The sequence below is a fragment of the Spodoptera frugiperda genome, chromosome 2, assembly GCF_023101765.2.
Source record: "Spodoptera frugiperda isolate SF20-4 chromosome 2, AGI-APGP_CSIRO_Sfru_2.0, whole genome shotgun sequence".
Classification (NCBI taxonomy): Eukaryota; Metazoa; Arthropoda; class Insecta; order Lepidoptera; family Noctuidae; genus Spodoptera; species Spodoptera frugiperda.
In genome coordinates, this window is record NC_064213.1 from 10350623 (window position 1) to 10377395 (window position 26773).

Below are 26773 nucleotides of genomic sequence, written 5' to 3' on the forward strand. Positions count from 1 at the left end.
TAAGGGTAATGGGTACCTACGTAAGTAGGTACCTACCTAGATTATAAAACTTTTTCACAGTTCAAGAATAAAAGGAACTTCCTAAAAATAAAGCTACGTTGCATATAACGTAATATTGACAGAACATCAGATAGATATTACTATTACAGACACAAAGGCCCAGTCAATGGAAGATTAGTTCCGAGTCGATGGGTTTAACGATTATCTAACCAAGTGCAGAGCCTGAAAGTATCCGTAAATCGTTTACTGGCCTCATGATTGTTAGCAAGTAGGTATAACATCATAAATCGACTTTGACGAGCAAGGAGTTTCGATTGCCGAGTTGGGCAAAGAACTAGGACCTAAGTATTTTTGGCTTTGAATTTTTCATAGTACCTACTCCTAAGTCGGTAAATGAGTAGACGGATCACCTGATGGTAAGCAATCGCCACAGCTGCCCATGGACACCCGAAACGCTGTTACAAGTGCGTTGCCGGCCTTTTGGGGATTGGGAAATGAAGGGAATTTAAGTTGGGAAATCGGGGGATCGGGAAGATTGGGAAGAGAGGTAATTAGGCCTCCGGTAACCACATTCACACAATACAAGCGTTGTTTCACGTTGATTTTCTGTGAGACCGTGGTATCACTCCGGACGAGTCGGCCCACTCGTACCGAAGCTTGGGCCTCCCACACTTATAATCATCATTATAAGATTATCTTAACATGGAGTATGAGATTTTGTCCAGCATAGGCTCACCTCGTATTACTTGGAACTTGTAATTAAATGGGTGATTTTTAACACGCTTTTTTTAAATGTCACTCTCCCTTCCTTCGGAGGTTAAAATATAAGTTGTTAAATATTACCGATTACGGAGTAATCACAGATCTCTCCGTTTAACACATTGAACGCTGTGGTGGTCACCGGTGACCGACGTTAGCGGAGGATTTGCCTTCAACAGTTTTCTATTATCAGTCAAAGACTTTACAAACACAGCGTACCTAGGTAATAGGTATCTCGCTCTGCCGCCCTATGAAAACTAGGATCGCTACACCTTTGTATGTAGGTAAGTAGGCATGCATTGATTCGCTTTGTAATCGCTATAGCAATCAGCCAAATGCAAATTGCTCGTAACAAATCTGTTGTTAGTCTTCCATTTCCAATTGGATATCTACAAACAACAACGTATGGTATAGTACCCGGCAATAAATATTGTACCTTTGAAAGGAGATAGTCGGGCAAGTCGCTCCATATAAGTAAGTAGGTAGTGGTCATGATGATAACCGCTAAAACTAAACGCGCAGTCTTCTCGAATATAAAAAGATTAAAAAGAAAGTTTAGTACAAATAAAAGAGCGTATTATTACTCAATATTGTTTCTTTCCAAAAGTCAATTACATTTTTTTTAAAGAAAATCGTTGCCCCCCTTTAGGATTTTCTCCTGTATCGTAGGTGTATTTATAAACATACAAGGTCACATACACATGACACCCAGACCCGAAACAACAATTTGTGGATCATACAGAAAGTTACTTCCTGCGGCAGTGGATCCCGCTACACGTTACTTGATAGCCGTTTGCCCAACTACTGCGCCAACCGTGCAGTCAATGTGCCATATTTAGTGTCAGGTACTTACTGTATCTCCGTGTATATTTAAGTTGGTATTAATGACAATAATTAATGAGGTTTACCACAGAAGAGTTTAGCTATAATTATTTAGTTCTTATTAATGATTGAAGGTGTTTATTTTATCGAAATAAACAACGAAAATTCTTACGAAATCATTTATTGAAATATAGTAAAATGACACACACATTTTAATATACTAGGTAGGTACTATTAGGTATACATCTATCCAACATATATCTACATAATAAATAGTCGGAAATCATCATCATTTTAATAATTTTACTTCCATGAAGATAATAAAAATATTCATAAATACAAATGTGTAATGATTTTCTCCAATATACATAAAAATATACAACACTCGTGTTAAAACATAAGAAAATATTTGTTGTTTTCACATACCTGTAAATATTACAAGGTACAGTGGAGGACAGATCCGCCTGATCGTTCTAAAATCCTATTGCTTGAACCCAACAAAACATTAAGCCATACCCCATAAATTTCTCATTAAATAGAAAACCGATAACGTCGCAGCTTAGTGACACAACACGTGTAATCCCTTAGTCAGTGGTGTGTTTGGTGTTGTTCAGCTACCTGCGCCGGCAGCAGCATCCCGCTTCATTCGCCAATTCAATGTCACGGGGCGGGGCTAGAGAGCAGATCTGATCTAGTGCAAGCAAACACTAACTTAGTGGTCAGGCGTATATGTCCACCATTGTACATAACTGTATCCTAGTTTTAGAAACCAGAAGATTTAAAAGAAAAATTGAACTTGATTTAAAAAAAATAACTTTATACCTAACATTTTTATATTAACTTTTGTAAAAAGTCAAATTATGTTCCAAACTCACTGAGCAAGACATAACAATTTAAGTTTTAGTCCATATAGGTAACAATCATCACGCATCTTTAATTAAGCACTATCAACGCACCTTTCCATTCCTAGTAAATTCTCTTCCTATGTTATTCCTATCCAAAAACTGAGAACCTCCATCTTATTCTAAGGCGGTTAAAATAGCACACCCCTACCTCAATAAAAAGGTCTGTCTAATTGCCGCACTTAGAGACATTTAATGATAACTTAAACTATTCCTTAGTAAAGATTATGTATAGTAAACACTAAGGACTGGGTTAAGTAATCATTAAATGACTCTGAGTACGGAGGTCAGTGTGTTTTAAGGTCCTCATTCAATTTGTATTTTTAATTACAACTATTTTTCATCATCCATGATGTCTCAATTATCACTTTTTCCAACATCCCTTAAAATAAATTACCCACCTACCTATAGATACCCAAAGGTAAACACTATAGACGATAACTTTACGAACATCGAGGCACATCTAGAAAATGACTACAGTTTTCATCTAAAAGAAGCATAACCAAATATTTAAAAACATTTCTACTTTCTGACTTACTACTATCTGCGTAAACGTTAATTGTGCGTGGTTTTCCTTCCTGAAGCTATAACTTCAGAACTCACGAACCGATTTCCACGGTTTTGCAGCCGTTGGAAAGGTCTCGGACTCCGTGAGGTTTATAGTAAAGAAAATTCAAGGCAAAATCATTGGTGGCGAAACGGAGTTCGCCGGGTTTGCTAATTAAATATAAATATAGCATACAGCTCATTTAATTTAAACATATTATTTAAAATGCTTTTGGTATAATATCACTAGATCCCTAGATATGGCATTTCAGTCCGTTTATTGAATGATGTACCTGTGCATCGACGTGTATAGGGTAAGACGTCGATAGATGAATGATATGGATAAAGATGACGCACCTAAGAATTTAAGAACCTGTTTTACAATGACATAATTCATGGTATTATTTTAGTAACGTAAATTCGTATTCTGTTACCATCATACAATAACACAAGATACTTGCAAAATACCCATAGTAGTCAATAAGAGCAAATTTCGCTTAATACACAGGTATTACATAATACAAATTATTTTAATAACACAGCCTCTTAATACCTAACGCTGTACTTCGAAATACATTTAGTATTTCATTTATATCAGTAAAACCAACGAGTTTTTTGATCACTAATTTTAATTTTGTATATTTTAATTTTTTTAAGAATATAAATTTCTAAAACACCGATTCGTAAGGCTTTATAATATTAATTTTTCGCCTACACCGACATCTATATAATCATCGATAGATTTTGAATAGAAATTAAAAGCAATTTTAATTTTCGAACCGAATTTGAGTTCTATTGCAAAATACAAGAATAGTAATGGACGCAAAAATTGAATACTTTAACATTAAACTTTATGATAAAACCTTAAAGCTCAAATTCGGTTAAAACAAAATTACTTAAAAAAATAAATAAAAAGAAACCAAAATATTTAATTGTAAAACCAAAATTATATTTTGTCCACTTATAAGAAAAAGATGTACAATAAATATAATCCGAAATACAATATTGACTATTTGTATAATCACTAGACGACAATATTACAGGGTATGTATTACATATTTATTTATTAGGTACTTGTACCTAAAAGCAAGTTAAACTTGTCAAATCGTAATACAACAGAACGACATGGTCTTTTTTAAATCTACCATCGGTAGATAAGTGTTGAAGGCAAATCTGCTAATCACGCACTTCACACTCATAATATTATAAATGTGAAAGTTTGTTTGGATGTTTGTCCGTCAATCACGTTGAATCTACTGAACGGATTTTTATGATTGGTATACAGACAGGGTATGGAGCTGACTTAGATGATAGAATACCATGACGACGCGAGCGAATAATACTAAAACTACATGGAAAACATTTATTTTGTTCGCAGATGGCAGCACTGCGCTTTATGGCACTGCAATCATGATTTTTTGATAGGAGTAAGCTACAGGATGGTATTAGCATTGATTGAAGAAAATGGAAGAATTATATCACGGCCAGGAAGAATAATGCGTCTACGCACGCAACTCATAAATAAGAGTCCCGTTATAACTTGAAACTAGTAGTAGAGCTTATCTCTGATATTTCACGTGAGTAACCCGTCACTTTAAATTAATTTACACAGAATAATGTCAATATTTTTAACAAATACAAATGTTGGTCTCATTAGAAAATAAATAATTTACTAACTTAAGATTTTGGCTTTATCTCACCAGAAGACAGAGCCACTTAATCCAACTTCATGTAAACCGTAAACAATATCAGTTTCACTAACCGAGAATAACTAAAAATATACCCGAAATTATTTGTCGTCTAGTCAATATACTTGTACCGTGTATAAATAAAGATATGATTTATTCAACACTCTTGTTTAGGGGCCTGATCTTCCGATGGCTGTGGAGGCAGGGAATCTGGCAGAACTTGCACCCGTCGTACTCAAACGGCACCTTGGGCAGCTGACTGCCGCATAGGAAGCACCTTTGTTCTTGTACTGGTACTTTTCTCTGAGGATAAAAGATAACGTTTAACAACTTTATTATCATCAGCGAAAGGTCACTGCTATGTCTATGGGACTCCTCTACACAAGTGGGGTTTGCTACAAACTCCACTCTTGGCAAGTAGGGTGAAAGTAGCATTTTAGAATTCATACGGCGAAACACAATGCTTATTGTTTCCAATTGATTTTCTGAAGCCTAGGTATCACTCTGCTCAAAGCTGCGCCTCCGCGCCATATATTCATACGCCATACATTCTAATCTTGAATTCATTGGGGGAAACCCAGGTCCAGTGGACTCCCTGTGGCTGATGAAGATAACTTAACTTTGCTAAATCTTTTCATAAGTTTGTATAGTTTAGATCTCATAGTTGAATCTTTTATTCATATGTATGTGCGACTACCGCAAACTATGCCAGCTAAGTTAAGATGTAAAAAAACTAGATCAAATATACGACCTAACTTATTTTAGCTGGCAATGGACGATCAATTTGAATGAATCCCGTGACATACCTTCTGGTCATCACTAAGCAATAGGAACGCGTTCCCCTTCATCTTGTCAGCCTGCCTCTCTTTCTCACGCTGACGTTTCGCCTTCTTCTGTTGTGCTTTCCTCTCTTTCTCTTGTTCTAACTGCTCTGGCGTAACTGGACCAGGGATTTGGGACTGGAAAATAAATGTTTTAATTTTATTTTAGTGATTTATGAGATTTACTATGTGCAGGTATTAAACACTGATTAAACCAAGAGCCATCGGACCACCACAGATGGGGCCCAGTAGGGCTGATGCCTGATCTGGAGCTACCTAGCGGGTTTACCGGGGCTCCGGCTCCAAAAGCAGTTGTAGGAACGGAGTGGTTTTTTAGTCAGTAAGAGTCTGACACTCCCTCTCGCTTTGCCCAAGGCGGTAGAAGTCATTGGAGGATTTTCCCCTCTCATCACATCAACAGCCTATAAAGTGACACTGCTGAGCAAAAGCCTCTTCTTACGCAGAGGTTTTGAGCATTACACAATCGACACAGAAGAAATCCATACTAGGAACCAGGTTTTAAAAAAAATATTAATGATGAAGGATTAGTTACCTTCGAATAGTTGTATTTATCAGGATGTTGTGCTTGGAACATTCGGAACGCGATCCTGGTGTCTGCGTGTGGCGTGGCCGCGTACGGAGTCTGCAGCTCGTGGTTCTTGATGCACGGGTCCCCGCCCGCCGTGAGGATCTGACTGGAACACGGAATTATAATGTGAGTAACTTGTTAACTCAACTTCAAGTTGTTTTAAGATTAAAATGTCGGTTACAAATTATTACTGGGCTTTTTTCGGTTATTCGAAAATTTCTCAGTAGTAGCAAGGCGTCTGGAATAGTGCCCAGTATATCTCAACAGGTTCACCCCCTATGACATGAGACTTATAACACAAATGGTGAATAGTGGTTGTACATTGGATAGCGGCATTATGTGCCGCAATATGCACCTCTGCCTCTGCCTCTGCCTTCGGGGATAAAAGGCGTGATGTTGCATATAAAAAAGGATTTAACATTTAACGATAGTGCTGCATAAATATCACATGATTTTCATGCCTTCTCATTACAGTCTGGACTGGCACACTTCCAGACTAAAATATTTCTAACATATTCATTATTATTTTATTCTATCCTGCCACACATATCAATTGTTACGCTTAACAACTCCCAATTTAAACTAAAACTGTACTTACGTGACCATCTCTGGTTTAGCAGCAATGGCCGCTTTGTGCAAGGCAGTGTTGCCATCAATAGGATCCTGAGTGTTGCAAGCCGCTTGAATGTCACCCTCGAACGCTTCAATAATTGTATCGAGACTGGTGCTGTCTTTGTCCAAAATTGATCTCCACATCTGTAAAATTTTGTGCATAGGAAAATTAAATACGGTTTAAGAAAAAAAAAGTGAAAAAGAATTGATTTCTGAAGTATATTAATTGTGAAATCAGAATTTGTGAGTAACCATTTACAACAATGGCATAGAATTTGCAGAATAAAGTTAGGTTTCATATCTAAACAAGAAGTAGAAAAAGCCGTAAAAATAATCACTTAAAATGAGAAAATGAGTCTGATCAATCAACTACGTTATGTTAAAACCACAACTTACATTCTTAACATTAGCAGGAATCTTGGGAGGTCCCTTCTTCACAGGTAAAGTCTTTTCTTCTGGTTTCTTGTTACCTTTCTTCTTTCTTCTTGGCTCTTCTTTTTTCTCCACGACCTCTTTCTCACTCTCCGAGTCTACACAGCTGGTGATCACACAGTCGTTGAGGTCGTTGAGGAGATCCTTCCGAGAATTGGTGATGATGCCGTTACTGCTCTGTTCTGATAGGGTTTTGATCCAACCGGCCGGAGTCTCCGAGTCAATGTAGCAAGGACCCTCGTCCTCGCTTGAGGTCACTTGGGTGGGCAGCTCGCGGGGAGCGCGTTCTCTGTAATAAAGAATAAGTTGTTAGGGTGATGGATGGATGTTCATTCTGACTTTTCAAATGTTTTCAGTCTGTTTCAGTTAACTGCTAAATCTGCTAGGCCTTTAAAGCACTCCGCTATGCTTTTTTTGTGGGGGGATTCCAATCTCTTCTCCCGTCTAGGGTAAGGCGAGAGGATGTATCAGACTTACTAACTAAAAACCACCCTGTTGCTACTCCCGCTCTTCACGCTGGTGCCCTAGTAACCAGCTAGTAATCCGCAGCTCCGTTTCGGGCATCAGTCTTACTGGGCCCCACCTGTGGTGGTTTGAGGACTCTTTGAGACGCATAGACATATTCTAGCATTCTTTAATATTGTTTTACTTCTTTCTATTCTCAATAACATCTTCTGCATTTCTGCCTCAGGTATTTGTACCTAGAGACCTAATATTCGACAGTCATAATTACAAAAAGCTACTTAAGAATATAGAGTCTTATAACAATATACCGGCAGTCAAGAGTATTTTTCTAGTTGTGGGCATAGTACCTACCAACCACTGAAAAAAGATTTTGGAAATCAATTAATTATACTTTACCTAGATTTAGCTCTGTCAAAGGTTTTGGCCTGTTGTTTTTGTGCCTTTTTGACGCTAGTGTCCGAGTTGGTTTTCGATGGAATTTTACCGCCAGTGAGAGCCAGCAGCCCTTTTTGGAAATCTTGCAGCGATTCTGTGAATTACAAGGTTAATTTGATTATAGTCATTAATTTCGTATTTGCAAAGCTAGCAAATTAATATTAGTCTAATTGTAACCCATTGAACGCAGATCTACGCGAGACACGGTGTTTTCTATAATGTCTCATAAACCGGCAGACAAAATGTTAAAAAGTGGTTAGTGGTTGTGTGTTGTGTTATGTAGACATTTAAATTCTGGGACAGAAACAACAAACCCATTGATTTCATTTTATTTCAACACGACTCGAGTATTTGTAATAGGCTTTATCTGGAAATCTGACTCACCATAAACTTCAATACTAGCCAAAGTCTGGAAGACCCTTTTGACCTCTTTGAAAGAGGGTCTCCGAGTAGGGAAGGGCAGTTGCCTGACCCTTGGATCCTCTTTCCTCAAAGGTGATGGTTTTCCGAAGAGGGCAGCCTGGTTAATCGTCCCCACAGCCCGGTAGAACACCAGGGAACAGCCTTTAAGGTCATCATTCCAGCTAACCAGAATGTTTTGGACGTGCTAAAAGAAAAATTGAGATAATAACAACAGCTCTTGTGTGTATGGACACACTTAATGATGGCGTGAGGCAAAATAATTTGTAGGATATGATTTACTTTTCTCCAAAAACATACAATTTTTAGAACTAGGGCGCGTTCAAATATTACGTAACGAAATTTAGTGGGGAGGGGGAGAACAGAAAACCTTATATTGCGTTACAAGGGGGTAGGGGGGAGAACAAAAATCTTCAACATAATGCGTTAGGTAATACTTGAACGACCGCCCAGAAAAGTAAACCTTTATTTTATTTATTTTTGCTATTATCCTTCACCAACACACCATATTAATTGTGTCCTTTCATTCAAATGCAACATTTAACAATATCTTATACGAACATCAAATATTTGTAACTACTGAAATAAAACACCATCATTAAAGATACAGCGTTTAATTTGTTATTTTTTATTATTATTATACACACGTGCAACGACCGTGCACCACACATACGTGCAATATGTTAACGTGCAAATACATAATTTTATACATATAGTTATTTCATGCAGCATATATATAAATACATATTAGATGTATATCTAAACAATTAGTAAGCTGTACACATAAATATTTTTGGATTGGGAGCCAAAATCAATTGTTTTTCTTCCAATATCGTAGGTACTGACGCAGCGATGCCAATTTTTATTTCCTATATTAAGTTTTAAATATTCACATATAAATTAAAACTATGTATCAATAATTTTGCCTAAAACAGAAGGCGCCCAATCTAAAATAATAGACTCGTATAAGCTGTGGTTGCTATTATCACATAGAAGAACATAGAAGTAGGTAATTTCGACAGATTAAGACCTGCGATAGTACGACAAGGCAACATACATATAACAATGACTAATATTGATAAATATTATCTCACATTCATGAAGCATTAATTTTCATATCTTACTGTATACTTTAAGAGAAATGATATTACCATATTGAAAGTATTTTTAAAGTACTATACGGTATTTAATAAAATAAAACAGTGTGAGAGAGTCATGCTTCGGCACGAATGGGCCGGCTTGACCGGAGTAATACTACGGTTTCACAGAAAACCGACGTGAAACAACGCTAGCGTATGCGTGAGTGAGGTTACCGGAGGTTAATTTGTTGTAATACATTTTTCAGTAGATTTATTTCTTACAATATGGCAATACCATTCTGGTTCTGGTAGGTATACGTTGTATACGACCAAGTGATAGAAAATAAAGAAGTTAAATCTAACTCTTCTTATAATTCTAAATATTATACCATATATATTTCAAAGCACTAATAACATTAAAATTTTGATAAATATAATTTGCCAATGATATAGAGAAGAAAAATAGATTTCACTATGGCAACACTGTATACACCGTGCATTTGGTCTCTGGAAATTTTCTTTATAATAAATTTTGTCACGAAGTTTATTTGAAACACAATGTTCTTCCCGATCAGCCAATTGGTCAGACGATGTGTATGCACGGTGCACTTCCGAGATCCATGAGGACAGGACGGTAGCATTCGGCGAGCATAAAGTAACGCATCCGCCATTTTCTTTTAACTGCATTCGTTTACGCTCGTTGCTATGGTAACACTTACCATCAAGAACTCCTCTTTGTTGTACTTGAAGCGTCTCAGGAGCGGACCAGCCGTGCGAGGCAGTCTGTTGGCCTGCTCCAGTGAATGTATGAGCGGTTGGAAATACGAATGAATGATGATATTATTCTGTGTACCGTTACGAAGCTTTTTCGGATTATCGACTTACCACTAGCTACATAATTTATAGCTCAATAACTGAACAGTTACCCAACCAACAATATAAATTTGTATTTTCGGATTAGTTAACAATACCCACAAGCAAGCCACATTGTTACGTAAACTGTACCCTTAGTATGAGTTTACTTTACGATTAAAGTAATCGAAACGAGTGCGCGCTGGCTCAAATTAACCAACCAATCAGAACGCCGAACGCACTCTCGTTTCGATTACTTTAAGCGTAAAGCGAACTTGTACTAAGGGTACTGTACCTGTTAGAGCCAATCACATTATTTGTCATTACATTTCCACTCCATGCCAAATATGTGGTAAAGTTATAAAATAGTAGGTAATAGCGATAAGCTTACGCATTTTAGCCTCCAAATATCATAGTTATACTTTTTCTTACAATGAGTAAAATATTAGCATACCAAGTATTATAAATGGGTACACATATTTGCCTCTTAAATAAAAACTGCTTACCACACTGTATACATATTAAAACACCCCCTATCTATACCAATAACATAAAATCCTGTGGAATCTGATTAGTCTGTTAAAATATACACAAACAATGTTATAAAAACACTCAAGTTAGTGAAATAATTTCAGTAATTTGTAAGCCACAAACCACACTGGACCTAAAATGCAACCTTGTGGAAAACCCATCCCAATAAAAGCTTCCTTTAGTTTTACCGTGGTTATTCTGAACAAAATATTTACATTCCAATTTAATTATTAACTCTTGAATGTTTAATAGACTTACCATAAACGGAATGACTTTAATTCATACTTGGAACAGCCGATTGTTGTCAAATGTCTAATAAAGAGTTTGCAAAAAACTTTACGCTATTTCGAAATAAACATTAAAATGATACAATTTCACTTACCGCAAGGAATTGCTCTTGGTTGTACCTCCTCAGACTTGCACCTGCAGACTTTGGAGCGTTCCCCGTTTGATCCCTGGTTGACTGAGCCATGCCCTGACCCCGTCGCGTGGTGTACGAGTGAAGAGTCTTGTGGATCGCGTCACTGCCTCCGGTAAAGATGCAGCCGGCGAAGTGGCCACCAGACACCATCAGTACTGCCCAGCGTCCGAAGCCTGGACTCAGGAGTTCTTTCAGACGACGAGCCCAGAAATGACCCTCGCCGTCGTGGGACATCTCTTCCTGTAAAATAAATAAGACAAAATTAAATGTTACGCACACACGCTTTTGATCTGTACTGTATGGGCTGCACCCAATCGACGTGTATTGAAGTGAACATTCAATTACTAACTTATCTGCAAGGGTACCTATTTTTAAATTTTCGTAGATAAGTGTATTAAACTATTCCTATCAAAATAATAGTGTGCTGTAACTGTTCGATGTTTATTTTATTTTTATATATCCCTCAAACTACCTGCAGTTTATTTGAATGTCTTACTTCATGGATATTACCTTCCTATGGTGCAGCAAACAGCGGTAGATACAAAACACCTGTCCCTTGGGATTAGAGTAGAACGCCTTGCAGTGCCGAGTGGCTAACGCAAACAGCTCGGTAGCTGCGGCATCAGGGTTGTCATCAGCTTCGGAGTCACTAGCTGATACATTTGAGCTTTCATCTGTAATTCAACAAAGGCACAATTTAATAAATTATTTACCTTCACTGTTTTATGTTAGTACCTAGTTCATGGAATTTCGATAGTAGCTACAAGTATTAACCAGCTGTTTAAATTCATTTGTAACAAGAGAATTAAATAACTAAAAGAGAATTTTACATAAAACTATTTAAATGCAACATTTTAAATTCTTATCAAAATTGAAATAGGTACATTTCTATTCACTTTTAGTCTAAAACAGTTTGAATTTAATCCCAACAGATATACAATCTTGTAGGTTTTAAAATGAATTAAGTAACCTTTTAACGGATCCACTAACAGTCTAGATTAACTCTTTTGGATCCCCCATCCGGTCCCAATCTCAATCTGATACCAAAAGTATTGATACCAACCCTTGTCATTTACTAGTAAGTATGAAGTTTCTATGAAAAAAATGGATCAAACAAGTAATTTTGAACTAAGATTGGTTATTAAAGTGCACAATGGAAGTAATGGAACTGGATCTTCCAGAGTCTGTAGAGAAGTACCAAGTAAACAGGTTGCTCATAGACAGGCTTACTCCATTGTCAACCACATCATCGCTTACGGTAAGATGATGGCGAATCGCTATCATATTAAGTATACAAAAAACTAAGTTTCCACTTGCCTTGACGAGCAGTATATTCTCCAAGACTAATAGGTTTCCGGCCAAACAGCTTCCTCTTTAGATTGTGCGTATGCCAGTGGTGTTTGTAATGCGCAGTCTGCTGCGCTCTTGTGGTGAACGGACCAACACCACAACAGGAACAACTAATACCGTCTGAACTTCGGAGAGTGAGAGCACTGAGGCGAGTCAATACACTTGCTTCATCCACTGAAATATAACATTACATAATTACAAGTCATGTATTATTAATTCTTATGTTATCAGCTTTCTCACATAACTGTTTGACGAAGAACTCAACTAGTTTCAAGAAATGCTAGAGGCTCACATTTATGAGCAGCATTCCGTGGCTGACGACATTAACATAAAATAACTTTAGTATGTCTCACAAAACTTATAATAACATAATGTATTATTATTTATTTCAGAACTTAAATATAATTGTTTTATTTTACCTAATAAAAAAATTATTTGCCAAAATATGATTTTTAACACTATGCAATTTTTGGAATGGCAAATAATATATTAATATTTATCTGTGGATAATCTACTCATTAACATAAAATAAATGACTACACATTGATCTGATAATATTGTAGGTATAATATGAATCTGATAATAAGGAGATAAAAGCAGTTTGTTTGAAGTGCATGACATGGCAGTGAAATAAATCAAATATTGCTATTGAAAGAACATTGCAATTTCTTACGCAGTTATGAAAGCTAATTTCAGTGAAAACAAAACCTCTATCATCAGTTCTATTTTTTATACCTATTACAAAGTGTGTCAGATCCACTCTATGGCAAAATATTTATAAACAAAAGTGAATTTGAACCCAGTAGTCAAGAAAATGATGCTGTAGCCGACAATGCCATGAAGGATTATTATTATAAAGTGAATTTTGACTGCACAATTGGTTTGGTGGCTGGGCAACTGGCTGCTGTGCAACATGAAGCAGATTAGATTTTTGTAAAGAGCAACGCTTTGTTTGATCCACAAATTGTTGTTTCGGGTCTGAGTGTCATGTGTATATAAAGTAGTAAGTATGCTTGTAAGGTTGGAATGGAGCAAAAAAAATTTTTTCTTTCTCTCAAGTTGCAACAGAGTGATTTTATAATTTTATGAGTGTGGAGAGTGATATAACTAGGCTGTATTGTTTACTTTTGACTATAAAGCCATGGGTCACAGCTTTACAGGAAAACAACCACAATAATCTTATGGGAATCCCAATTAATTTACCAAGAAAATTGAATAACATGACATGTACTTGTGAAATTATTACAAGAATATGAATTTGTTTTGACCACAAAGAGTTAAATTAATATAATATTGTTTTGATATTATTATTTTCATATTTTTTGGATTTTCACAGGATTGAGTCTATTTTAAATACATGTTTTGGTGCATGAAGAATTAAATAAATAATTAAATATTAGGTATTTTCAGTAAATTGTGAAACATATTGTCACAGGTTGCAACCCCACATGATATGTTATGAAATGACCTAACCATTAGAATCATATCACTGGTAGAACCTTGACATAAATATAGTTTTGTTATGCACTTATTAGCATGCAATTAAAAAGTATTTATGTTATAAAATGACTTACCCAGTGGAGGTGCCTCAGTAAGCATAACATGAGCGACTTTCGCATCCTTGATTAACTTCTCAATTTCATCTAATTCGTAAGCCTTTACAATCCTAGCACGAACGTTTTCTGATTTAGACGCCATTCTAGGTTATTTTTTGTCACTAATATTACGAGTTGAATACTGTTCCTTGTTTACATGTCGACCCCCAACGTGGTCGCAACGTAGAATGACTTATAAAATAATATTGTGCAATAAACCCAAATCCGGCTGTTTTGTGCTTACAAAAAGTGTAATTATATTTTTGACACTTGTCTAATTTGACATTTGACAATTATGACAGAAGACTTGTCCTGTCATTCTGTGCACGAAGCCACAGAATACTAACGAAGCTATGACTTCCACCATAGATTCAAAAGTACATATTTTATTTATATAATATTTCACAATTTCAGGTTCAATTTTATTATAATTTATTTACATACGCTGGAAATTCCAATAAAATTATAATGTGATTTGTACGATGGTAGTGACATCTATTGGTTATAACTAATAATCTGACTTTTTTGGACTGCGTCAATAAACACAAGATGTCTCTGGCTGACCGAAAGGAAGATTTAAAAGGTAAGTTGTAAATTAATGAATAAACCACAAATTAACAAATAAGATAATGTTTTAATTAATTAAAAAGATATCATATCTCAGTTAAATAGCTTTTCATACCCAACCACATAGCCATAATTAGGTATCGGATTTTCGGAACTCAATTACCTAATATTTTGGGTATGCAAGTTGCATCTTTACTGAGCAACATAGGCTATTATAAATAATTTGCATAAAGGTTATGGCACACAGTCAGTTCCGGATTAGCCATGTAGCAGGAGGCAGTAAATGCAACGGGCCCCGCGCCTGTGCCCAAACCAAGAAAAACCGACTTAAAAAGCCATAAAGGAGGTATACATGTAAATTTAATAAGAAAAAATAACTATTTTTATTGTTTAGAATTTGAGAGTTTCCCTCGATTTTTTATTTTCCTGGGATTTCATCATGTGATGCTCACCACGTTACTAATTAGAAAATATTCCCTACCGAACAAAAAAATTATCATACAAATAATCGATATAGGTAGATACAATACAAATCTACAAAGTATCATGAAAATTACATCGTTCAAGAACTTTTCGAAAAGCTTTTTTGTAAACGTTAATATTTCAATAGGTAATGTGACATAAGGGCCACATGTTCACATTTGTTACGGGCCCCGCGTCGGCTTTATCCGACACTGTACACAGTAACGATACCGCTCCAGGACCCAGGACGTTAACTTGTCATTTAAAGAACATTCAATATAGTATAGTCTATAGTCGTATAATAATATATTCATAACTTTAAATACAAAAGGCCAACGACGGGCTGTCAGCGAGCGGACTGCGAGCTGTTAGCTTTTCTAAAGCAAAACACGACATGCCGTATAGCCGCTGAAAATCATCCAATGACTCCTCCCCTTGGGTGAGGCGGGAGGGACTGTCTAAACTCTTACTGACTAAAAACTACCCCGTTCCTTCTCCTGCTTTGAGCCGGAACCCCGGTAACCTGTTACTATGTTCACAGCTCGGGCTCGATCGGGCAACAGCCCTACTGGAGAGAGATCTGGCCGAACCGGAGCTGCGCTATTACTACTGTGTACTACATCTTAAGTTACCGAAGCCAGTCATAAAATAAAACACAAACGTAAATCAAATAACCAACAGCAATAAACAATAAAAACGTATAATAATAACTAAACGAGCCGTCTCGCATCGAAACGCACAATATTTTACCTCCGATGGTGACTAGCTGGTGACTAGTGGCTAACTGTCAGTCAACCATTCAAAGACTCGTGTCATTACGTGCAAGTTACACATCTCTGGTGGTCTGGTCATGGCCCGTTGTCGCTGGTTGAGTTCACAAAAATTAAAACCGGTGGTTCCTAGATTTTTTAACACAGTCAACGCCGTGATGGTCACCGGTGACCGACGTTAGCGGAGGATTTGCCTTCAACAGTTTTCTATTGGCAGTCAAAGACTTAAAGAAACCTTCGGATGCACCTAAAGGGTTACTTACAGCTATGAAAACACTACATTGCTTAGTAATTTCTTTATACATAGTCCATGGAAAACTTCCCAATGATGAGAAGAAGGAATTGTGTAAGAATTTGGAATGTGATGAGACGGAGGACGCTAAAGTGTGCGGCATTAGGTATGAAGAAGATGCAATAAGACTCAGATTGTTTGATAATGAATGTAAACTGATTAAGTTTGGGTGCCAAGTTGATAACAGCAAAAGTAAGTAGTACCTACTTGTAAATTTTACTTAAGTAAGCAATCTATAGTATATAAACCTTTATAGGTACGTCAGTGTTTTAAAACATGTGTAGCCACAGGCCGTCGGCTGCTTAATAGCCGTCTAGTCGGCTTCTTGAACTGCAACTACATCTGATATTGCACACAACAAGTGTGGAAATGAGATCTACTTATTACATACTCATTAAATAGTAGGTAGTATAAAGATATTTTTCTCCGTTTTTCTTCTCTTTCATAAAAATACGATTAGCTCTTTTAAAGATTGAGCTTTATAAAAAAAAACTACTGTTTGAATTAACTACAAATAAAGTTTATTAATCGAATTTTGTCGGGACCGTTATTGTTTTGGATATTTTACGATTGCTTTGTTGTTTATTTGCACCGAAAGTTGCGCTAAATAACTTAGAAAACGAAGACTTTGATTGCTTATAAATGTTAGTGGTTCATTATTTTACCGTAATAAAATGATGAGACGAAACGATATCATGTTTAAAATTGGATGTACGATGCCAAACAATGGTCGAAAACCACATCGAAATTTATATGGGAAAAAACTAGTCGTTTTTTCCACGCCACCTTCACGTAAGCCTTTCGCAATAACTTTCAGATAGCCCCGTTAGAAGCGAGGCGACCTGTGTCTTATCTCGGTAATCTACCTAAGGATATATTGTTAATTGTTATGTTTCCTGACTGAAGACATCAGAGTTTTAGAACATCGACAGTCATATAGTGTTAGGTTACGGTTAGTCAAATGATTGCCATTGGTCTCTATCTTTTCTTATTCCACATACATATTATACATAATTATACATAACAATTAGCACATAATGTAAAAGATAGGTATACAGTATAGAACCTGTGAATACGTACCTACCTACTGCGTTGATTTTTTTTTCTTTTTACATCAAAACAGAGCAACTGATGCAAGTGATTTATGACAAGAAAGATACTCAAAGAACTAGAAAATGAAATTAACACATTTTTGTGCAGAATATTATCCTGTTTCCTCGGAAAAATAGGTATTAAACCCAAGCTATTACTGGTCTGGTTTATAGTTTTCCTCCTCGATAATAGATGGCGCTGCCGTCTCTGATTTATTTGCGAACGAAACGACAGAAAACGGTCATAATTATACAAAATCAATATATAATTAGATTAAATATGATTCATTATAAATTTTATCAATCTTGTACCTACTTGGAAAGAACATGAAACTTGCTCTTTATATCCTTCTCAAAACCCAACTCGGACTACCTAGCGGGTTACCGGGGCTCCGGCTCGAAAATCAGGCGTAGGAACGGGATGGTTTTAGTCAGTAAGAGTCTGACACTCTCTCTCGCCTCACCCAAAGCGGAAAAAGCCATTGGTTAAATTTCCCCGCTCAAAAAAAAACCACACCACAAACAGGAGGAAAACTTACCTACTAAAAAGGTACAAAAAGATAAGTAGTTTGTCCTTGACAGTGACATTAAATTGTCCTTGAATCCTGTACAGTATACCTTTTATAAAACGCGACTCCCCTCACGCACTCTCAACTCCTTCACAGTCATTCACTACAACCACTTCACAGGAATATGTACGTGTGTGTGTGTGTAGGTAATGATAACAATTTTATAAAACCGTATTTCATTAACAGTAGAACTTAAAACGGGATATTAACCATGTTTTTTAATATCTATGAGTTTCCGATATTTAACCCGATGTTAGTGTTAGTGACCATGTCAGTTTAAAAACTTATAAGTAGGTACCTATCGTATTTTGTTGGTTTCCGTGGTAAAACCTACGCTTTATCCAAATTCTCATTTAAGTCACGATAATCTATGGATTCAAACTCAAAGCCTACTTTGTCATATTTTTGTTTTGCATTCATAGGTTTAGTAGTTACCTACTAGCGACCTGCTCCAGCTTCGCATGTGTGCAATAGTGATATATTATGTATGTATTATTATACATATAAACCTTCCTCTTGAATCACTCTACGTATTAAATAAACCGCATCAAAATCCGTTGCGTAGTTTTAAAGATAACCATACAAATGGACATAGAGACAGAGAAAGTGACTTTGTTTTATACTATGTAGTGATATTTTTATATTCATTTAATTGGTGTGCAATAATATTACCTATTATTTATCTAGTCATGCAAATCTAATGATTTTTGCAGTAGGTGTCATCGTCTAAAAGTCACTTTCCTCCATGCCCCAGACAAAGCCATTTTAAGAAACTTTTCCACGCCAAATTCATAGAAGAAACGATTATGTGGAATCGTGGAAAAATACAAACGTGTAGGTGTGTATGGAAACATAGGGAATTAATAACTGATGCCAATAATAATAATTATTGTCAAACCAAAACCTGTAGATCGATCTCTTTCTAAAAATAAACGCATTTATGTCAGTCTGAACTTAAAATGAACTCGATGTATTTTCTTTGTTACATATAGCCAGAATTTTTACATTGTTACGCTCATTTATTTATTAGTAGAAAAACATGCATAATTTTAGAGCTTAAGCCAATACACTACACAGTTAAAGTAATATGAAATACTTCACATTATTAATTACCTATTTGATAAAAAAGTACAATAATTTTAATTACTCAAAACGTATTCATCAGCCATTCATCTTCCCACAAAATCTTAAACTTTGACGACGTGCATCCTTCCATCTCGCTGCGAACGAGGATAGCAGGAGAGCATTGATCATCATGAAACGTATGTTTTATGACGTAGGTATTTACGTATACTTTATCTTGTTTTATTCTGTGACTCAACTAGTTTCTAGCCACACTAGGAGGCCATACCCCCGACCAGCATATCATTAGCAATAGTTCCGTTCCATTGAAATAAGATTTAAAACACAAAGAGAGATACAACTTGCCAGTGGCTCGTTTAAAGAATGATTTAGAGTTCTGTAGTGATTTTTATTATATTTATTGTAAGACATACTAAATTAACTACAAAATCACTGTTTACTCACGTATATAAACAGCGTACGCAGACGTGGCTACGTCGCAAAAATGAGATGTGGAAGCAGCCTACTCATGGTAAAGAGTCCCTCTGTGACTCGAAACTAGTAGTGCTTTTCTCCATTAATATACGTGAGAAAACCGTGATTTTGTTAGTTCGTTCCATAGTTAAGTAATTTGAAACTAATAGAGCTTTACTCAGTCCGTAATTTTTAATTTGATACTTATATCGCTCGCTTAAACTGCTTTAAATACTTGTACAGTCGCCTTTCTAATTCAAACCTTCGATACCTCTCTATAATTCGAAAGTTATTACGATATTAATTATTATGTTTTTGGGCCTTCTCACACAATAATTTTCGAGCGCGGAGTCTCTTCAATTTTCAATTAACCAGTGTCGAAGTATTTTCATTTCTTTTTATATGTCTTAAACATCTAAGAACTAACATTTCATTAAAATCATTTAATAGTTTCGATTAAAAAGTATTCACCCTACTTAATTAATTGCACAAAAATCTGTGCTGCGTAAACCTTTCAGAAAATAACAAAATAGACAAAGTGTAGAAAAATCAGTGTCTGTATAATAAAAGCTAATCTACTTACTTACTTCTATTTATTTTCAACCTGTCAAAGATCGCTCACGCACCTCGTGTAGACATTACGAAGATAAATCAAATATTCAGGACTGTTTGATTCACCCTTCGCGTCGAATTGGATCGAGGGGTAACCAAGGTAATCTTGCGGTAGGTTAGGGATAAATGTAGGTTAGTGGGTAGATGGGTACATTTCATTCAAATAACAGGAGGGCTTACTACGAGTTTGTTTTACGTTTAACGCGGTCGAAATCTATAGTGCGTTCGGTGCTCTGATTGATTTGTTTTTCACACCAGACCAATTAGAGCGTCGAACGCGCTCTCGTTTACGTTTTCGTTTAACGTTAAGCAAACTGTACGAAGGATATAAATCATGAATTAGTGTTTTCACATTATATTTTAACTTTGTATGTATTGTAACAAAATTTAGAATTTTAAATTCATCTTTTCAGAGACATTTGTTTACAATTCTTTTCTTTTATTTTTTACTACGAATCGGAAGAACTATACCTCACAACAGTTACGGAATCTTTTGGTATAAGTGTAGAGTTTATAAACACCTACTTATTCATCATCATCATCATCATCACAGCCGAAGACGTCCACTGCTGAACATAAGCCTCCCCCTTGGTCCTCCACGTAGAACGACAAGCCGCCACCTGCATCCACTGGCTCCCCGCCACTCTGACGATGTCGTCGGACGAACCTAGTGGGAGGTCTGCCCACGCTGCGTCTTCCAGTCAAACGACAAACAGCAAACTCAGTCACCTTCCTGGCCCAGCGGTTAATCAGTCCTCCGAGCGACGTGGCCTGCCCATTGCCATTTTTTTTGCATATTTTGAGTAGCTATGTCTGTAACTCTTGTTCTTTGGCGAATTTTATTTCGGATTTTGTCGCGCAAAGATACTCCGAGCATAGCTCTCTCCATCGCGCGCTGGGCGACTCTGAGCTTTTCTAAAAGGCCAGCAGTTAGAGACCATGTCTCGGTACCGTACGTCATCACTGGCAACACACACTGGTTGTACATCCTGGTCTTCAGACACTGCGGGATTTTTGATTTGAAGACTTCATGCAACTTAATGCTGCCTACTTATAGCATGTATAGATAATTAGTTGCTCAACAAAGATTATTTCCTGCTAAATTATAACTCAGTAATTATCTAGACAACGAAACTTCATAAGCAAACAGACTTCAAACTGTTTAACAGCGAAAATAGTTGAGTTATCTTCGTGAAAATACTGCAAAAGCCCGTCAATGTACTTGAGAGGTTCCCTAAGAGTGCAAGAGGAAGTTTTTGATAAACTCCTCACGGGAAGCAAGGGGTGTTGAAGTTTAGTCCCGAGTTCAACTCCCGGTGAGGGTGAACAGTCAGTTATTTAGATCTAACTTTCACCTGTGAGGGCCGGGAGGGTCCGTATTTTGAATAGAATGTAGCGATATTTTCTGCCTCTTTGCTCGAGTGGTTTTAGACAAGCGAGCTAGGGGTGTTGGGTTTAACCTCTGTGTCTGGCAAAGTTTATTAAATAATATAATATCAACATCAATAGGGTAGATGACTAATTTCTATTTTAATGTCCGTCTGGTAGATTATTTTAAAATATTAGACAAGTATTTTCTTACGGAAACAAATACTTTCAACGATCATCATCCCAATTGCGTGGTTTTCAAAGCACATGTTTTATGTTCTGGGAAAATACATAGGTACACAATTACACACCTTCCCCCATTCAATGCAACAATTGCTACGAGTACACGCAACGGTCATAAGTATTTTCATGCATGCTCGTCGGTTAAGGGTACTTTTAACTAGGCCTATCTTTAATATGTCGCCAATCTAGTTGATGTAAGTCCGTCTAGGGTGCCCTCTACCGACGATCCCATTCATATCCGCTCTTTATACTTCTTTCGTAAATCTGCTTTCATCCATCCTTTCTACATGTCAAAACCATTGTAACATCCCCTTTTCAATCCTGAAAATAAGTAATAGATAAAAATAGGAACATGTAGATATATTGCATTTTTAATACAAAAGTTGTAAAAGAAATGTTTATTTAGTTAACTAGTACTTAGTCTACATACAGTTCATGCATTCAGTCTGCGTGATTAGACTTAGGTAGTATTTATTTATTTTTATACTTTAATGCATAAGTACATAAACATACGTTTACATTGTTATAGTAAATAAAGTACTATTTTAATTGTTACATAGCCCATATTGTTTAATAAAGATACATTTTTCTAATAGTAAAAGAATTTTTAAAACCAATCCATTAGTTTTTTTATGTCCCATTACAATTACCTACACATACATGATACAAAAATACGAGTGTATTTCCATATAATATTAGTATCGATTACATAAATAAAGTTACTGGGATTGAGGGCGCTGTATCGTTTGAGGAATTTCCTTATCCTCCTGCACAGCTGGTGCAGAGCTTGATTTTATTGAACGCTGATGTCTGTTACTACGACCTGAATGCAGATCTGCTAAACAAACTGGACCGACTTCTAAATAACTGCATTCGATTCGTTTTCAACTTACGTAAATATGATCATGTTTTGCACATAGACTGCAACTAAAGTGGCTGCCCATACGCTTGCGCAGGCAGCAGAGGGCATTAACCAGTTTATTCTCTTACCATGACTCTCCTTCTTCGCCTAATTAACTTGCTTCTTATTTTAATATTCGCGCTAACCACACTAAATTTCTTCGTTCGTCTCAAAATCGACACCTCCAGTGTGTCTCTCATCGCACTGACTTCCTTCACTCTTCTTTTTCATTCAAGCTGTTCTTCTGTGGAATGCGCTACCCCCTTTTCAGAGTGGCAAAAAATAAGTAATAAATTTAAAGTCCGCGAGCATATATTTAATATTGCATTCGCAAAACAATTGAGGAAACTTATTTTTATTATGTGTATTTTATTATTTATGCAGTTTATGTAATCGTTTAGCAGTAGATATATATTGTATTATGTGTATGTAAGTACCTATGTATATAATTGTATTATATATGTATATGTATTGTATATATTGTTTCTTATATTTTTCTTTTGTACCTGTGTTTTGGCTTAAAATCAATCCGCTTCATTTTTGCACTACCATTACTGTTAGAGAATGCCTTAAGGCAAACATTCACTGTTTTTTTTTTTTATGAAGTATAAATAAAATTAAAATAAATAAATGTATGGGCGAGTTATAACTGATGTCTATCTATAAAGTTAGCGTAGAACTGTTGCCGCAAATTGCCGACGGGCGTCGTTGTGTTTTGCCCTACGCGTCGACACGACGTCCGATGCACAACTTGTTTTAAACGCGTCCCGGGGCACTTTGTGATTGATATTTAATCCCCACATTTTAAAATGTAATGTTGTGTGTAATTGTTATGATTTTTAGATAACTTTAGTGCGTTTTTTAAATAGTTTATTACAAAATAAGATTTGTTTTTATGAAAAAAATATTGTTTTAAATCAACATACCTATTTCTTTGTTTGAAAACAAATTCGTTTGAAAATAAATAGGTTTTGTACTGTTATATTATAGTAGAAGCTACTGTATTTGTACAAAAAATAATTAAATTAACAGATTTTAATCGCATTGTGACAAAAAATTAAATGTTAATAAGTTAACTAAGATGGTTTATTTAAAAACTAAAAACGACACAATAAATATATCTTTTCAAATTAAACGTTCAACAAAAGAGGGAATTGCTTTTTAAAAGGCCGGCAACACACCTGTGACTCCTCTAGTGTTACGGGTGTCCATGGGCGGCGCTGATCGCTTACCATCAAGACAAATAACTATTACACTACGTAGAAAGGTAATTAAAGCGTAGTTAATGCTTTGCCGAAAGAAAACCGTTGAAGACAATCCGTTAAGCCTCGGAAACAAGTGACCGACGTGACGGTTAACATAAAAAACATTATACCAACGTTTAGATTCCTATTTCTATTTTTTAAAAAGGTGTCGTAGTTAACTTACTACATATTAATTCTGTTTCCATAGGCGAGAAGGTTAATCCGTAAGTCACTGAAGAGGAAAATCGCATTTTCCAAATCAAATCACCTCGATTTGTGATCCAGCTTACATTCATATTAAGAATTTAGCTGATTTCCATGAGTTTAAAGGTAATAAATATCAGTGTGTTATTTCTTTTACTTATTTTTGTTGGTAAAGAAGAATTATAATTAACAAATTTATCGTGGTTTCGATTACTAGGTAGGTACGAATATTGGTCACAATAAGTAGGAAAAAATCAGTACTTCTAAAAGTCTTTTTTTTATTTTCAATTTTGTAAAAGTATGTAGATGTTCTACTTATTTAATTTAAATAGGGCTCTAACGTTTTAATTTTAGAACACGTAGGCCGCATCATCACTTATCATTAGGCAAGATAGCGGCCAAATGTCGGCCCATGTAACAAAAAAAAAAAACAAGTTTGAACAACTAGAAGAAATCTGCCAATTTTTTATCATAAAGGTTTCCGTTAACAGACACCATTGTCTAGAGAATTTAATTTTCATCAACAAGCACTCTTCGTGTGTGGAGCCACTCAATTATTCAAAGATCTATCGGGGCCTGGAAGTCAGGCACAATAGGCTTACAGGCACACAATGCGGTCGCCCCGCCGCCCCAACTGCACCGGAACAATGTCATTGCAATCAGGATTCAATCGCATTAGTGATATAGTATCTATCTGATGTAACGACCTGAACATGGTCCTTAGGGGATATTATCATTTATTGTATTTTTATATGAAACTACTTCCGCGCGGTTTCACCGGCTCTGCTCGACTCCTTGTTATCATAGCATGATGTTTTATAGTTTATAACCTTCCTTGATAAATGCACTATCTAACACAAAAATAATTATTCAAATCGGTACAGTGGTTTAAGTGTAAAGAAGAGTTAAAAGTAGAACCGTGAGATACTTTCGTATTTATATAATTATCAATCCTCTGCTGTAGTCCTATTGGTCATAGACTAATGATTTATAGCTTGTAACCTTCTTCAATAAATGTACTATACTATACAAAAATAATTATTCAAATCGGACCAGTAATTCCGAAGATATAGCGCGTTCAAACAAACAAACTCTTCAGGAGAAGACCAACCACTTATTTGATAGTAAAAGTTCATGTGTACAACAGCAACACTAGAAAAGTTTAACTTTTTATACGAACAATACAATACATTTCTAGTTTTCATTACGCTTGTAGAACTAAAAATTCACTGTAAATATTGTTAGAGTAGCATAGATTTCCCCACAAACAGGGCCCAGTAGGACTGATGCCTGATCCGGAGAGGCTACCTAGCGAGTTTACTGGGGTTCCGGCTCGACAAGCAGGATTAGGAACGGGGTGGTTTTTAGTCAGTAAGAGTCTGACACTCTCTCACCTCGCCCAGGGCAGGAGAAGTCATTGGATGATTTTCCCCTTTTAAAAAAACATGGATTTCTGCAAAGTAATGCCTGACCAGAGACAGGCGTAAAAAATAAATGAATATATTGAACAGGTTCAATATACTCATTTATTTTTTATTTCAAAGGGGGGAAATTAAACCTGTGTTTATACGCTACACGTCCATCAATTTGGAAAGTAAAAAAGGGTCTAAATTAAACGTTGGCTCTGCAGCAACCAGGTGGCCGTATCGAAAGCGGTTGCCTGTCTCCTGTCATATGCAAAATTGACGGCTGATAGCTCTAGTTACCTGCTCGTGTGCTTGCAACCTTCGATCAACTACATGACAACGTTGAAACGTTTTCCATGAAAAGATTTCCATAAATTTTGTGCTGTTTTTTATAACCTATAGGTTATGCTCGCGGTTTCACTTGCGTTACTGTAGGTTACCCTATGTGTTATTCCAGACCATATTCTATCTCTGTTTCAAATGTCATTCTTATCACTTCAGCCGTTTTGGCGTGATTAAGAAAACAAACAAACAATTGCATGCACAAGAAAGGTAAAAATAAACTACAAATTATTTCGCATAAAGATTTTGAATCAACTTTTAACTGATTACCTTTAATGTTTTCATTACATATGTGCGTATGTACCTGTTATACTCACCACTAATACCACACCCAGCCACAACTCCTAAGTCCCAAAATAAGAGATAGTCTTAACTAAATAGCAGTTTCTCAGAGTAAAACACAAATACCGCACAAGCCTCGGTTCAGTATCAAAATCCTCCAACTCAACAGCCGCTTACAGACGTAAACCAAAACAAACAACAAAGCTGAACCTATCCATCAACCACCATTTCCACGTTTCACAGTGAAAATCAAATTAGAATATCCATTAACTGGCCATTTCGAACCGTCCAATGATTCGATAATCCGTTAATGAAACGTCCGATGCAATCCGTAACTTGGTACCAATTAACTAAATAATATTATTGTATAACCATCTTTGTTCCATATGACACCCTAATGGAAGTGCAGCCAGCAGGCAGACAGAGGGAGATGTAAGCCCACCCATCTCCCCGTTGCCCAGGCACCCAGACACAATACTACATATCTACAGCGCCCCCTCGATGCAAGCCCCATACAAAATTAATACCTGCGAGGTGTAGTATTGACGAATTGGGCTTATAAAAC

At 36.2% G+C, this 26773-nt stretch overlaps 2 protein-coding genes across 2 annotated transcripts in view; one reads left to right on the forward strand and one right to left on the reverse strand.

Moving 5' to 3' along the window:
• Positions 1–3956: 3956 nt before the first annotated feature.
• Positions 3957–14597, reverse strand: LOC118269295 (ankyrin repeat and zinc finger domain-containing protein 1). Its single transcript, XM_035584334.2, has 11 exons — positions 14299–14597; positions 12692–12898; positions 11885–12048; positions 11336–11614; positions 8456–8678; positions 8033–8165; positions 7136–7460; positions 6726–6883; positions 6092–6233; positions 5524–5676; positions 3957–5020 (listed from the first exon to the last, which is right to left on the reverse strand). The coding sequence occupies exons 1-11, from the start codon at positions 14420–14422 to the stop codon at positions 4871–4873; spliced, it is 2058 nt and encodes a 685-aa protein (XP_035440227.2). The 5' UTR covers positions 14423–14597; the 3' UTR covers positions 3957–4870.
• A 1468-nt stretch (positions 14598–16065) lies between these two features.
• LOC118269098 (uncharacterized) overlaps positions 16066–26773 on the forward strand; it is a 28955-nt gene continuing 18247 nt past the window's right edge. The window contains exon 1 of the mRNA XM_050702596.1: positions 16066–16602. Coding sequence (XP_050558553.1) covers positions 16386–16602 — 217 coding nt within the window. The 5' untranslated portion in view covers positions 16066–16385. The remainder of the gene's footprint in view (positions 16603–26773) is intronic.